We start from the raw sequence: 14,614 nt of genomic DNA on the forward strand, positions 1-14,614 counted from the left end.
CATACCTATGATGAGATACTCTGCATAGTCAGGCTCTGTGGGTGTGACAAGGCACTTCTTGCTCAGTATGGTCACGTTGCCCTTCTGGAGAGTGTCAAAGGAGGCCATGATGTCTTTAAAGATGTCAGCTGTGTAGCCTGAGCCGTTCACCTCCACGGAAATCATTACAGGAGCTGTGGTGGAAATAATGTAGTACAAATATATAAGTTAATTATCAAAGTGAGCATAAAATGACTACTTTTACTTCTGAGTGAAGCACACAAATAATATGGTCATGTTAAAATATTGAACACATGCTTACAAATTGTTTTACAAAAAAAAAAAGGTTCTCAATGTCTCTTTATTTACCTTTAGCAACAATCTCTCCCTTAGCAAGATGGTGGACGGTGTCGAACACCCAGAAGACCAGCATATCCAGAGCCATGATGCTGCATCCCACTGCAATATGGCGGAGCACGGACACGCTGCTCACCACGGCCGCTCTCCTCTCTCGGCCCGTCAGGAGCAAGGACGCTGCCGAACACATCAGAGAGAAAGTGAGATATGCCTTGGGCTGAATGTATGTGAGAGTAAGCTATATGTGGAATGATGTGTGTGATATCTTGTGTGTAATGTCTTGACATCTTAATTTCCTCTCTGGATTAATAAATGATACTCTACTCTACTGTACTCTACTCTACTATCATCACCTTTATATGTTATTGTTGGGCAAGTCTGACAGCACTATCCCTCTCTGTCCCTTTGATGAATTTACTACCTTTCCTACTGCTGAGATTCTACTACAATACTGCTGTTAACATTATATAATGTAGCATCTTAACTGTAGATGGGCCTGTTGATTAGATTAGATTTTAATCACAGTTAATGCTTTTCTTGATTTAAATATGAGATTATTTATTCTTTATAACCTATAAGTAAATTATCATTCAATAATAGTGTGATTTGAGAATGATGCCAAGTCATCAGTAGGGAATTTTGAACAAAAGTAGCCCTCAAGTAGCCCTCGGTAGCCCTCGGGTAGCCCTTGGCAGCCCTCAGACCCAGAAAGGTTGGGGACCCCTGGCCTAATCACCCTTCGCTGAAAACACTCAACTACATCATGACATCATGAGGTTCGGTTAAGGGGTTAACAGCTGTAAACAGTTGTAGTCTGGTGGGTTATTCCAGGGGCGTAGCACACAATTCTGGGCCCTATGTACAAGTAGCTCCAATGGACCCCTTACACAGTATATGACATTACAGTAATATCAGAGAGAGTAGAGAGAGAGAGGTTCCATTGGCCCATTGTTTCCGGGTTCTACAGTTGCAAGGGGGAGGGGGGGTAAATCCCCCTTTAGGCAGACCTAATAGTGCGTTCATGTGGTCTCGTAATTATCGTAAATACCAAACGCCGACATTCGAAGCACACATGAACGGCACCGCTTCTGGTATTTACCACTGGACAACTCGTAGAATTTTTTTTAAAACGAGTTTACGAGATGATGACGCACACAACCACTGGCTCTACCCTCGCCATGGCAACCGCTAAGTTGAAATACTCAAAAACCGGCATTCCGTATGTTTAGACAGTCATGGTAAATGACAGTGTCAGAAAATATACAGAATTTTTACCTTTGACTTCCTAATTCATTTGCTTGCTGTAGCTGATGAACAACAGTCTATAATCGTTTTAGTAAAAAAGTCTCACTCTGGTTCACCATCTTTAATTTGTAAACAACATCAAAACAGCACATGAACGCAACGCACTTGTAAATACCACTTCGCAACTAGATAATATCTACTTCAGAAGACCACATGAATGCACTATAAGGACTGTTCTATTCAATGCTAGCTAGTATTATGAACCGGAACCTGGTCACGTTAGGCGCCCATAGAAACCTATTATGTTGGCATATCTCTATATACTTAAAGAATCTCTGGTAATATGGAACAATGTCCAGTGGGGGGTGCTGTGGCGCAGTGCGCTAAAACACTGTGCCATGTGCGGGCAACCCAGCTTTGAGTCCAGTGTTCCAGTGCACGTTTGGTAGTGGGAGGTAGTGGAAGTCCTGTCTCCCACCAGTTTGGACTGGGTCTGGAATGCACTACTAGTCTACCCCTCTGTTTTGACATTCTCCTATTAAAGGGACACTGTGAGAGATTTGTAGTTGTTTATTTCTAGAATTCATGCTGCCCATTCACTAATGTTACCTTTTTCATGAATACTTACCACCACCATCAAATTGTAAGTATTCATTATGACTGGAAAAATTGCATTTTTCATACATGAAAAGGGGGATCTTCTCCATGGTCCGCCATTTTGAATTTCCAGAAATAGCCATTTTTAGCAGCAAAAATGACTCTGCTTGGACCATACTATAAAATATGTGTTTATTACTTAGTAAACTTTCATGTAAAGATCAAATTTGGGAAATAGGCAGCCCAGTTTCAATGAGCAGCGTAGTTAAGACTCATTAATCCAGGGTTGGGAAACCTTTTTCACAACAGACCCCACCTTTAGTCCCCTGAAAATATAACTTATTTGTATTGCAAATTGCTTTACAAAACAAGTCATATTTCATGTGAAACTGCATAACATTAAAATAATGTCAGGGGTCGGATAAGATGCCCTTAAGGGCCATAAACGGCCCTCCCCACCCCTGACTTAATGACATGGCCACACCTGGGCCCACAGGATCACAGTGGCACTTTGAACACCATTGTCTTGGCCAGCACTGCGCACACACACACACACACACACACACACACACACACACACACACACACACACACACACACACACACACACACACACACACACACACACACACACACACACCACAGGATGACGGTGGCACCTTTATCACTATTGTCTTGGCCAGCAGCGCTTCACACACACACACACACACACACACACACACACACACACACACACACACACACACACACACACACACACACACACACACACACACACACACCACAGGATGACGGTGGCACCTTTATCACCATTGTCTTGGCCAGCAGCGCTTCCTCACTTTCCCCGTCAGCTGAAACGCCGCTGCACACTTCCCATCTCTCAACTAACCTGTTTCCCTTCTGCTACCACCCCACCCCACCCCCAACACACACACACACACACACACACTCACACACACACACACACACTAACACTCACACACACACACACACACACACACACACACACACACACACACACACACACACAAACAAACGCCCCTACCTCCACTTCTCCACCCTCCCCACCTCCTCCATGACTTTCATTCTCCTCCCATCCTTCCTCCTCTGGGGGTCCTCCCTCTCCTGTCCTCTCCCCTGTCCTCCTCCCTCCCCTGTCCTCCGCCCTCCCCTGTCCTCTCCCCTGTCCTCTCCCCTGTCCTCTCCCCTGTCCTCCTCCCTCCCCTGTCCTCCGCCCTCCCCTGTCCTCTCTCCTGTCCTCTCTCCTGTCCTCTCCCCTGTCCTCCGCCCTCCCCTGTCCTCCTCCCTCCCCTGTCCTCCTCTCTCCCCTGTCCTCTCCCCTGTCCTCCTCCCTCCCCTGTCCTCTCCCCTCCCCTGTCCTCCTCTCTCCCCTGTCCTCCTCCCTCCCCTGTCCTCCTCCCTCCCCTGTCCTCCTCCCTCCCCTGTCCTCCTCCCTCTCCTGTCCTCCTCCCTCTCCTGTCCTCCTCCCTCTCCTGTCCTCCTCCCTCCCCTGTCCTCTCCCCTGTCCTCCCCCCTCCCCTGTCCTCTCCCCTGTCCTCCTCCCTCCCCTGTCCTCTCCCCTGTCCTCCTCCCTCCCCTGTCCTCTCCCCTGTCCTCCTCCCTCCCCTGTCCTCTCCCCTGTCCTCCTCCTCTGTCCTCTCTCCTGTCCTCCTCTCTCCCCTGTCCTCTCTCCTGTCCTCTCTCCTGTCCTCTCCCCTGTCCTCTCTCCTGTCCTCTCCCCTGTCCTCTCTCCTGTCCTCTCCCCTGTCCTCTCTCCTGTCCTCTCCCCTGTCCTCTCCCCTGTCCTCCTCCCTCCCCTGTCCTCCTCCCGCCCCTGTCCTCCTCCCTCCCCTGTCCTCTCCCCTGTCCTCCCTCCTCTGTCCTCTCTCCTGTCCTCCTCTCTCCCCTGTCCTCCTCCTCTGTCCTCTCTCCTGTCCTCCTCTCTCCCCTGTCCTCTCTCCTGTCCTCTCTCCTGTCCTCTCCCCTGTCCTCTCTCCTGTCCTCTCCCCTGTCCTCCTCTCTCCCCTGTCCTCCGCCCTCCCCTGTCCTCCTCCCTCCCCTGTCCTCTCCCCTGTCCTCCTCCCTCCCCTGTCCTCTCCCCTGTCCTCCTCCCTCCCCTGTCCTCCTCCCTCCCCTGTCCTCCTCCCTCCCCTGTCCTCCTCCCTCCCCCCTCTCCTCCTCCCTCCCCTGTCCTCCTCCCTCCCCTGTCCTCCTCCCTCCCCTGTCCTCCTCCCTCCCCTGTCCTCCTCCCTCCCCTGTCCTCCTCCCTCCCCTGTCCTCCTCCCTCCCCTGTCCTCCTCCCTCCCCTGTCCTCTCCCCTGTCCTCCTCCCTCCCCTGTCCTCCTCTCTCCCCTGTCCTCCGCCCTCCCCTGTCCTCCGCCCTCCCCTGTCCTCCGCCCTCCCCTGTCCTCCTCCCTCCCCTGTCCTCATCTTCTCCCCTGTCCTCCGCCCTCCCCTGTCCTCTCCCCTGTCCTCCTCCCTCCCCCCTGTCCTCCGCCCTCTCCCCTGTCCTCCTCCTCCCCTCCATCATCCCTCCCTCCCCCCTCCCCTGTCCTCCTCCCTCCCCTGTCCTCCTCCCGCCCCTGTCCTTCCCATGTTTCATGGGATGAGCCATCCCCTGTGTGTACGCACTGGGCTGTATGTAGACAAGACTCTCCCTTTTTATATGAAGAGGTCTTTTCCAAAACGCTATATCCACCATTTTTGACTTTTTGCATTTTAATATTGGAATTGACTGTTAAGAACTCCTATCATCTATGTGTGAACTCTGGCCATTCAATTTTTTTGAGAACATACTTTTTAAACCTCAATTCAATGGCAATTCAATGGAATTCCCAATTCAAAAATGTCAATTTCCCAACATTCTATAAAATGAATATATCTCATTTTTGGAAAAGAGCTCTTCATATGTTTATAATTATTTATATATGTATATATTAATTTTAAATATAATTCTCATGTTTTAAGGGGTGAGCCATCCCCTGTGTGTACGCACTGGGCTGTATGTAGGTCTGGGTCTCCCTCTGGCTCAGCGGCAGCACATGGGGCCTGCCCTCACAGACACGCCTCCGGTCCAGACACACAAACTCCTCCGTGATGTAGTGGTTGTCAAAGCCGTCCCGCTTCAGATAGCTGTTCTTGTACATGGCCGCCCTTGGAAAAAAACATAGCATGTTCATAGCGCCCAATCTCTGTGTGACTATCTATGACAATGATTCTCAAAGTGTGGTCCGGGGACCACTAGTGGTCCGCGACAGAGCTCAGGTGGTCCGCAAGGGGATTTCTACTTTTCCAAGACAAGCTAGGAGTAGGCTATATATGTGACATTATTTCAAAGGCATGCATAACTGTCATATTTTCACTACAACAAGACAGGCATGTAATGTGAATTAATGTGAATTACCGGTAAGTAATCTGCATCGATATCAGCAGTGTCAAATTAGCACCCGTCAACTGTCAATTCAGTTGACAGGTGGTCCCTGAACATTTTTGGGGAGGCAAAGTGGTCCTTGGCCTGAAAAAGTTTGAGGAACATTGATCTATGACTTATGCTAGGCCCAGCCACTATGGACCTTACGCATCTAAGAATCCTGGTCCTAACCTACGTTGACCTTATGACTCTACAATCTCTATCTATCTCTTCTTCCTCTGCCTTCTTGCTATTTCTGCCTCTCCTCTATACCTCTCCTTTTGAATCCATCTCTAACAATGATGTTTTTTCCCATTTGTTAAGCACTTTGAGTTACATGCCTTGTATGATACAGTGCTATACAAATACAATTATTATTATTATTATTATTATATTGTATTATAGTTATAACCATGTAACTGTGTTTTTATATTACGGCAGGCCTGTTACATGGTTACTAATATAATACTACTTTGCACGGGTGAGGCATAAATGCAATTCCGTTTTGTGCAGTGTGCAGTGAACACTTGTGTGCTGTGGAGTGCTGTGTCACAGTGACAATGGGAGTTGGAGTTTCCCAGGTGGGCTTTCACTACTTACTAACCGCAGAGATACACCAGCGGCGACGCGATTCAAGCGACAGAGTGCAGCAGCAAGCGATACGAGCGATTGAGGAGACAAGAGTATGTCCGTACAGGCAGAAGGCAAAGCATTCAAGCATTCCCATTGGCTGTGGTATATGGTAGGCTATATTATAGAGAGCACTAGATAATAGATATCAGAGCAATGCTGACGTGTCAAAGTTGCTCCAATGAATCCAAATATGGATGAGGATGTTAGGGTAGAAATTGACTACAACTATCTTTTACTACATGGATTAAAACAAAACTAGACTGGGCATGCTGTGACGCTAATAAACTTGAACCATATTCAGGCACACCTCCCATGGGACGCCAGGTTTGAATTCGGCCTGGGACATTTCCCACCCCCTCCTCATCTCTCTCTCCCCACTGCTGTTTTCCTCTTTCTCTTTACTATCTTATCCAGATAAAGCAACCACCCATTCCCAAAAAACCTCTACAGGGGCACTGTGGCAGCCATGCCATGCCTTCCTAATAACAGAATAAGAGTCTACATATTTTTTAACCCAGTAAGACACACCCCCTGTTATAAATTTGCTGTTACCGGAATAGCTTTGACCAAGTTATAATGTATTACTTAAGGCCCTGTGTCTCATAGAGGTGAAGTACTGTGGTAGTGAAGACGTTTTTTTCAGTGACCATTCCAGTGTTCCACTGGCGAAACGGTGCGTGTTAAGGGGCTGAATTGTGTTCAATTTCTTTGCGTTCAAGCCTTTTATTATTATTATTTTTTTTTAGACAGGGCAGTGGAAGATCGACAGAAAATGTGTGGGGAGAGAGAGACGGGGAAGGATCGGCAAAGGACCCGAGGCGGAATCAAACCCAGATCGCCGGAGTAGCAGTGCAGTGCCCAGCTGTTCAAGCCATGGCTGGGCCAGTATTGTCAATTTCGTAGCCTCTTACTGCAGATGGGGTGGGCGGGCCTATTCACTATTTGCTGAAAGTACTTAACTACATCATAGCAACATTGCTATGACAGTACAGAGAGCCTTAAGTAACAGATTAAGACATAGCCATTACAATATTTGGTGACAGTAAGGTTGTATAGCCTCTGTGCTAAGGGGTTAAATTAAAACCCCTCCCTCACTGTATGTAGATGATTCCCAGCAGGAGGAGGCCTGCGTATGACAGCAGCCCTGTGAGCTTCTGGAAGAGACCCAAGTCCTCCGAGATCTCCTCCATGATCCTGCGAGACGTCTCCTGCACAGACTGGCTGCTGTTGAGCTGAGCGTCAAAGTGCATCGAGGCCGACACGTTGAACTCAAACTGCCTTTTCAGTTTCTCAAATGCCTCAGCAGTGTCTGTGGGAGACAGTGTATAAAGAAATTACATTGAAATTGCGTTGGTGAATGAATGGTCACCGCTCATCTGTTTAGAAGCTGCAGGACTCAGTAGAAATATCAGCACAAAAAAGGAGGCAATCCGCACACCAAGTCTTTTTTGTGCAAAGCTTTACTGGAGTTGTAAACTTTCAAGCGTTCAAGTCCAGTAAAGCTTTGCACAAAAAACACCTGAAGTGTGCGGAATTAAAGAATATCAGTGCAACATACTACACAAAATTATAAGCCTATGTACGTTATATCTCTATAAAAAGAGTCACACACATTTACATGTTTCTTATTACACATATCAGGATAAAAGAGGATTAAAAAATACATTATTTATTAAATTTGGTTCGAGAAACATTTTCATGGAAACACCAGCGTGATACTTACGATCAGCGATCATTGCCTTGATGTGATCCCCAATATATGAAGGGATGATGCAGAATAATACATTAACTGTGGACAAGAAGGGAGACACACGAGTCACTACAACTAGGCCAACAATAAACATGTAAACTGCTTTAAGTTACATGACAATGCTTTTAGTATCGGTAAGAGAACATGACATGGAGTCAGACAGCAATGCGTTAAGACATGGCCCTTGTTTGAGTAAATTTGTGTGGTTACCAGAATGGCTCTTGCCAAGCTATAATGAATTAAAAGGCTGTGTAATGTCATTCAACACTTAAAGAGTACTCTGTACTGGAACCAAATACACTCTAGAATTTCTTAAATCAACTCTCTAAGTGTTGAATTCACACTGTAAATGTATTATTTATTTCTGTCAGAACCATTTCAGTCAAGAAACACAAGACAAGAATATAAATGAATTTCTTTTATTGAAATTATGAATTACATTTGGCGGTATAGCTCTGTTCGGAGGAACCCCCCTATTTCCATGAGCAGCATGGAAAAGCATTTAGTCAGGGGGCAGCAGCAGTTTAGGGAATTCTCACCCCAGCAGGACAGGGCGAGAGATAACCCCCCATGAACAGAGCCAAGCGACATGACAAGAGAACATGTCACATCATACACGACAAGGTGGAGCAGGGGAGGTGGTGGGTAGCAAAAACCGAGCAGCATACAGTTGAGAGGAAGTGGATAGAATTTAAAAGGCGTGCCAAAGGCGTGTGGCCAATCGCTAGGGAAGAAAGATTATCAGCTGAGGGAATGCACCTGGATCAATTAGGAATTAATTAGATGAAGGGGAGGGCGGCAAGCTTCTTGACTACCATGGCCTGGCCAGAACTGACGTTAGTACTTTAATTTATTTTATTTTAATTATTTTTCAGACAGGACAGCATGAGAGAGACAGGAAATGAGTTGAGACAGAGAGAGAGAGATGGGGAAGGATCTGCAAACAATGACACCGAGCCGGAATCGAACCCTGGTCACAGGTGCAGCGGTGTGGTGCCCAGCCGACCGAGTCACAGCTGAGGCCACACTGTACATTTTACTGTGTAGTGAAAGCCCTACAGGGAATCTCCAACTCCCATTGTCATTGTGACACAGCACACAAGTGTTCACTGCACACTGCACACAACGAAATTGCATTTATGCCTCACCCGTGCAAGGGGGCAGCCCCCAATGGAGCAGTGCGGCAGGACAGTACCATGCTCAGGGTACCACAGTCACAGTCAATGGGGGAGAGCACGGGTTAATTACTCCCCCCACCAACCTGGCGGATCAGGAGTCGAACCGGCAACCTTCGGGAAACAAGTCTGATGCCCTAATCGCTTACCCATGACTGCCCATAGCCAGAAGCCAGTATTCAATACTTCATCACTTTATGGGTATTGGACCATCCCTGTTACTTGTCCTGTCTTGCACTTTGATGTCAGTCTGTAAATGTCAGTCCCGTGTATGTCTATGTCCTTTCATGGTATAAGAGAGAAAACTTAATTTCAATTGCCTTGTATGACCTGCGCATATGAAGAAACTGACAATAAAAGCTGACTTGACTTGACTTGACAGAAGAACAATGGTGGTGGAAGACGTCACATTACAAAGCTACATCCATACACTTTCCAAATTTAGTGAATATCAACCCAAAACTGATCCACTGACTGCTTCATTGTTCCCCCTCTCCAATTCTGGACATAGTTTTTAACCTCAGCTGTAGTTCTGGGAAAAAACAGGAAACCACTAATGATGAAAAAAATATCAGGGTACTTTCCCTGAATGCCTCAGTAGAATTTGTCTTAAAACATAATGTTAATAGAAACACTACTGTAGTTTAAAACACATAGTAATATGCATTAAATGGGCCTGTAGCTTCACTATGTAGCTTACAGCAATAGCCCGCTACGGTACAGTATGTAAAAAGGTGATCAACTCAACAATACATACAGTCAGGGTGATTTATGGATTCTCTTGTGTCATGCCTGGCACCGTGTCCAGTCTGAGGTCATATTTGGATTAACGGGCCAGAAAAGAAGCTGCTTGCCAGGCTAGTCTGGGAACGCGGGCAGGCAAAGAGGCAGGCAGGCTAGTCTGGGAGCGCAGGCAGGCGGGCAGGCGGGCAGGCAGGCAGGCGGGCAGGCGGGCAGGCGGGCAGGCAGGCAGGCGGGTAGACAGATAGGCAGGCAGGCAGGCAGGCAGGCGGGCAGGTTGACAGGCGGGCAGGCGGGCAGGCAGACAGGCATACAGGCAGGCAGGCAGGTAGGCAGGGAGGCAGGGAGGCAGAGAGGCAGACAGGCGGGTAGGCGGGCAGACAGGCAGGTATGCAGGCAGGCAGGGAGGCAGACAGGCAGGTAGACAGGCAGGCGGGCAGGCAGGCAGGCAGGCCGGCATACAGGCAGGCAGGCGGGCAGACAGGGAGGCAGGCAGGCAGCAGGCGGGCAGGCAGGCAGGGAGGCGGATATCAAACAATAATTCATTTTGAAAGGAAAACACGGGCGGTGAGACGAGAGGGAAGAGAATGAGTCATGAGCTCCCAGCTCAGGAATGCTAATAGTAACGCTGGGAACAGGGACGCTGGCAGCTTTGGTAGCGCCCAGGACAAAATCCTTTGAAAGGGCCCCCAGCCCAATACATACAATGTAATGACGACCCAATTCTGGGCCACCTCTCTCCCTGGGCCCAGGACAACTGTCCCCTTTGTCCCCCGCCCTGTCAGCACCCCTAGCTGTGAAACTGCTGCCCACGCACTTTCAGTGGCCCGCACCTCCTCCGCAGAACAAATAGGGCCATCTTGACCCTCAGCATTGTTAGTAGCACTTACCATAGCAGAGGCATGTGTCCCTCCTGCCGTTCAGAGCCAAGTGGTTTGGCTACATAACAAAGACTTGTCACAACAATGGGAGGAGGGGATGTAGCTCAGTGGTAGAGCGCATGCTTCGCATGTATGAGGTCCCGGGTTCAATCCCCGGCATCTCCATGGTTTGTCTTTGGAACTTTGAAGTGGATAGTGTGTTATACTCGTCTGAAGTCAGCAATTACAAGCAAGATATATTGACCAGCTACAAAATGCGTGGAGCACTTTGTCAGACACTGGTCACTAAGTGCTAACTTCTGACATTCTAGTAGCAAGAACGACAGCACAGATTTGTGACACTGACCATTGACATGTGACTGATAAATGTCATCAGTGGTCCTTGTGGAAACACATCTTGTCATATATAGTGGCAGACGAAAAAGGACTTAGACCAAACAAAAGGAAGCAGAAAGCTTACTATTTGAGGACACACAATACAGGAATTTAAGTTTGGTCGAGTTATGATTTACTTAGGTGGCTGAAAAAAGCACAACAGTTCCTGAAAAAAATGTTTGGACCCTTTAAAGGACTACACAGTAAATATGCAGCGTTAATGTAAAACTCCACGCCACGGAATTTTTGGAGATCATGTTGCATCTATCTATCGATCTATCTGTCTATCAATTACAATCTTTTTAAAATGTTTTTTTTCTGGGGCTTTTATGCCTCTTATGTAGATAGGACAGAGAAGAGACAACAGGAAGGAAGTGGGAGAGAGTGATGGTGTGGGGTTGGGAAATGACCCAGGCCGGACTCGAACCCGTATATGGTACGGTGTGTTAACGCACTGCACCACAGCACCCCCGAATTATCTTATAAGCTAAAGGCAGCAGGGCAACTTACCTTTTTACGTTTAAGTGGTTTGCAATGTCTTACAATCTATCTATCTATCTATCTATCGATCTATCGATCTATCGATCTATCTATCTATCTATCTATCTATCTATCTATCTATCTATCTATCTATCTATCTATCGATCGATCTATCTATCTATCTATCTATCTATCTATCTATCTATCTATCTATCTATCTATCTATCTATCTATCTATCTATCTATCTATCTATCTATCTATCGGACAGACCTTTGGCCAGGTTGCAGAGGGGCTTGAAGGCGTCTATCTATTTATCTATCTATCTATTTAAGTGGTTTGCAATGTGTTACAATCGATCGATCGATCGATCGATCGATCGATCGATCTATCTATCTATCTATCTATCTATCTATCTATCTATCTATCTATCTATCTATCTATCTATCTATCTATCTATCCATCCATCCATCCATCCATCCATCCATCCATCCATCCATCCATCCATCCATCCATCCATCCATCCATCCATCCATCCATCCATCCATCTATCTATCTATCTATCTATCTATCTATCTATCGGACAGACCTTTGGCCAGGTTGCAGAGGGGCTTGAAGGCGTCCACGATGTAGCAGAGGAAGTCGAAGATGGAGAGCTGTGCCCTGCAGTCCTCGATGGCCTCGTCGAACAGCTGATGGCATCTCTTGTATGGCGCGCCGAGCTTCGCATTGCAAACGTCCCCCATGCTGGCCAGGAAATGTAATACGCTTCGCAGACTCCGAGCTGAAAGAACAGATGATCAGCCGTACAGCATGTTCACTATGCTCTCAGGTGACTTCAGTTACGTACTGTACATCTGGGCTATGGACTGTACAAGCTCAGAGACAGAAAAATCAATGATACTGCAGCAGTTACAGTAAAAATATGATTGCAAAACAGAAAACTACATGGTGCTGTATTACTGTATTGGAAGTAGGCCTATATATAAAAAAGCCTGTATCTTAGTTGTCAATAGTTTGAATAAAGCTCTATTCAGGTAAAGACCTAGTGCAGTGATCACACTATGGTCTCACACAAGCAAGCATGCACACACACACACACACACACACACACACACACACACACACACACACACACACACACACACACACACACACACACACACACACACACACACACACACACACACACACACACACACACACACGAGTCAAATCAGATGTCTACAGTAAAACAATTGCCACAACTTGTGTCCTCCGCTCACCAATGTGTTGAAAGGACTCGGTCAGGGAGATGATGAGGTTCTGTACTCTTCCAGCCAGTGAGTACGCGTTCCGTGTGATCTCCTTCACCTTGGACAACACAGCTGGGGACATGTCACAGAGATATATAGCTTACAGTTTAAAGTGAAGGAATCTTCCCACTGCTGACAACCTACATAGAACGATACAATGCGATAAAATACGATTATGCTTTATTGTCAGTTTGCACTGAAATTCATTTTGCATCTCTGAGCAACACTCGTTTAAGACAGGACATACACATAACATCACATCACAAGACTATTGCACAACTGACAAAAAACAGAGGACACAGGCCTATATACAGACATAGGCCTATGCATACATACATTACATACAACCCACATAACTTGAAGATATTACCAACATGGAGTAGTAACACTATGTCAGCCATGGCTCAGTGGTTAGAGCGCTGGCCTTTAGACCAGAGGACTGCCAGTTCAAATCCCACCTCTGCCAGCATGTTCGTCCATGGCTGAAGTAAGGCACCTAGCCCCTCATTACTCCATGCCTGTAGCCAATACCCTGAACCTAAACAAGTATAGGCCTCAGTCACTTTGGATACAAGCATCAGCTAAGTGTAATGTAATGTAAAAAAAAAAAAGAAAAAAAGTAATCAAAGGCCCCCCTCCCCAAATACATGCAATGATGTGCAGACTCAATTACGCATCTTCTCCCTGGACAACTGACCTTTTTGTCCCCCCTTTCGGCTTCCCTGCACTGTACTCACGGAGGAGGGGTGTCGCCGTGCGCTCTATCAGTTCCTGGGTCTGGTTCCTGGCCTGCTCCGCTCCGCACACCACGCTCTCCGCGGCGACGTTGAAGTTGCGCATAATGTTGCTCATGGGGCATTGGACGACCATCGTGAAGGCCAGGAACAGCAATAAATTCCTCCCGTTTTCTAAGAAACACCATGAGGTTGTTATCATTCAATTATGTTGGTTTGGTTTCTTTGGTTCCTTCCCGCACTGCAATTAGGCTAGGATGGATCTAACCGCACAGTAATTACACGTTCTCGGATTGTGCACTTACTTGAACACAGAGTCGGCAGCATCAGCATGACATTGGCCCGTACGCTCCTGGATAGACCCATGCCAAACGCGGCAAGACCTGCGATGACGGCTGTACTGCTGATGCAATACCACAGTCCATGGTTCTGTACAAACATTGCCGTCATGCCATATAACGACGCAAGAACCAAACCAAACAGAAAGGCACACACACGCCGCCTAAAGTGTTTGAATGTCGAGACGCGAGATACCTTGTGTTTTGGCCTGTGATTGATTTGCGTCATGGTGGACGGCACTAGCCGGGAAACTCCCATACTGCCTTTAGTTCACAATCGTTTCGATCTTACTTGTGATTAGTTCTAGGTCTGGTGGTAACCAGGCAACGGCACTGGTAGGCCTAGCTGCACGAATCTTTAAGTTTCTGAAGGGTTGGCCTGTAGATGCGTTTTCATGCCTCTCCATGTTGTTTGCGTGAAGTATCCGGACCTCAGTTGAAGCAGCTTTGTGACACCATCAATAGTAATGTATTCTGCCGTTGCTTGGGCAGACCACCCGATCTATATGCTATCCCTTGATGTGATTGATTGATGTTGGGAACTACACAGTTGGAAAATGGGTTCCACACGTATTGGCATTCGCCAAGCACAACAACGGAAGTCACCTCACTCAAGTAAAATGGGAA

The 14,614-nt window shown here is 47.1% G+C and overlaps 1 protein-coding gene and 1 non-coding gene across 2 annotated transcripts in view; one reads left to right on the forward strand and one right to left on the reverse strand.

Moving 5' to 3' along the window:
- Positions 1-14,238, reverse strand: part of dcst2 (DC-STAMP domain containing 2) — a 22,442-nt gene extending 8,204 nt beyond the window's left edge. Inside the window, exons 1-9 of the mRNA XM_063198435.1 lie at positions 13,955-14,238; positions 13,653-13,823; positions 12,886-12,987; positions 12,210-12,404; positions 7,944-8,009; positions 7,316-7,529; positions 5,174-5,331; positions 349-513; positions 6-173 (exon numbers count right to left, since the gene is read on the reverse strand). Of these exons, the coding sequence (XP_063054505.1) occupies positions 6-173; positions 349-513; positions 5,174-5,331; positions 7,316-7,529; positions 7,944-8,009; positions 12,210-12,404; positions 12,886-12,987; positions 13,653-13,823; positions 13,955-14,216 (1,501 nt within the window). The 5' untranslated portion in view covers positions 14,217-14,238. The remainder of the gene's footprint in view (positions 1-5; positions 174-348; positions 514-5,173; positions 5,332-7,315; positions 7,530-7,943; positions 8,010-12,209; positions 12,405-12,885; positions 12,988-13,652; positions 13,824-13,954) is intronic.
- trnaa-cgc (transfer RNA alanine (anticodon CGC)) lies at positions 10,861-10,932 on the forward strand. The gene has a single exon. It is a non-coding gene; the product is annotated as a tRNA-Ala (tRNA).
- Positions 14,239-14,614: the final 376 nt, after the last annotated feature.

Source organism: Engraulis encrasicolus, chromosome 5 (genome assembly GCF_034702125.1).
Source record: "Engraulis encrasicolus isolate BLACKSEA-1 chromosome 5, IST_EnEncr_1.0, whole genome shotgun sequence".
In the NCBI taxonomy this organism is placed as follows: Eukaryota; Metazoa; Chordata; class Actinopteri; order Clupeiformes; family Engraulidae; genus Engraulis; species Engraulis encrasicolus.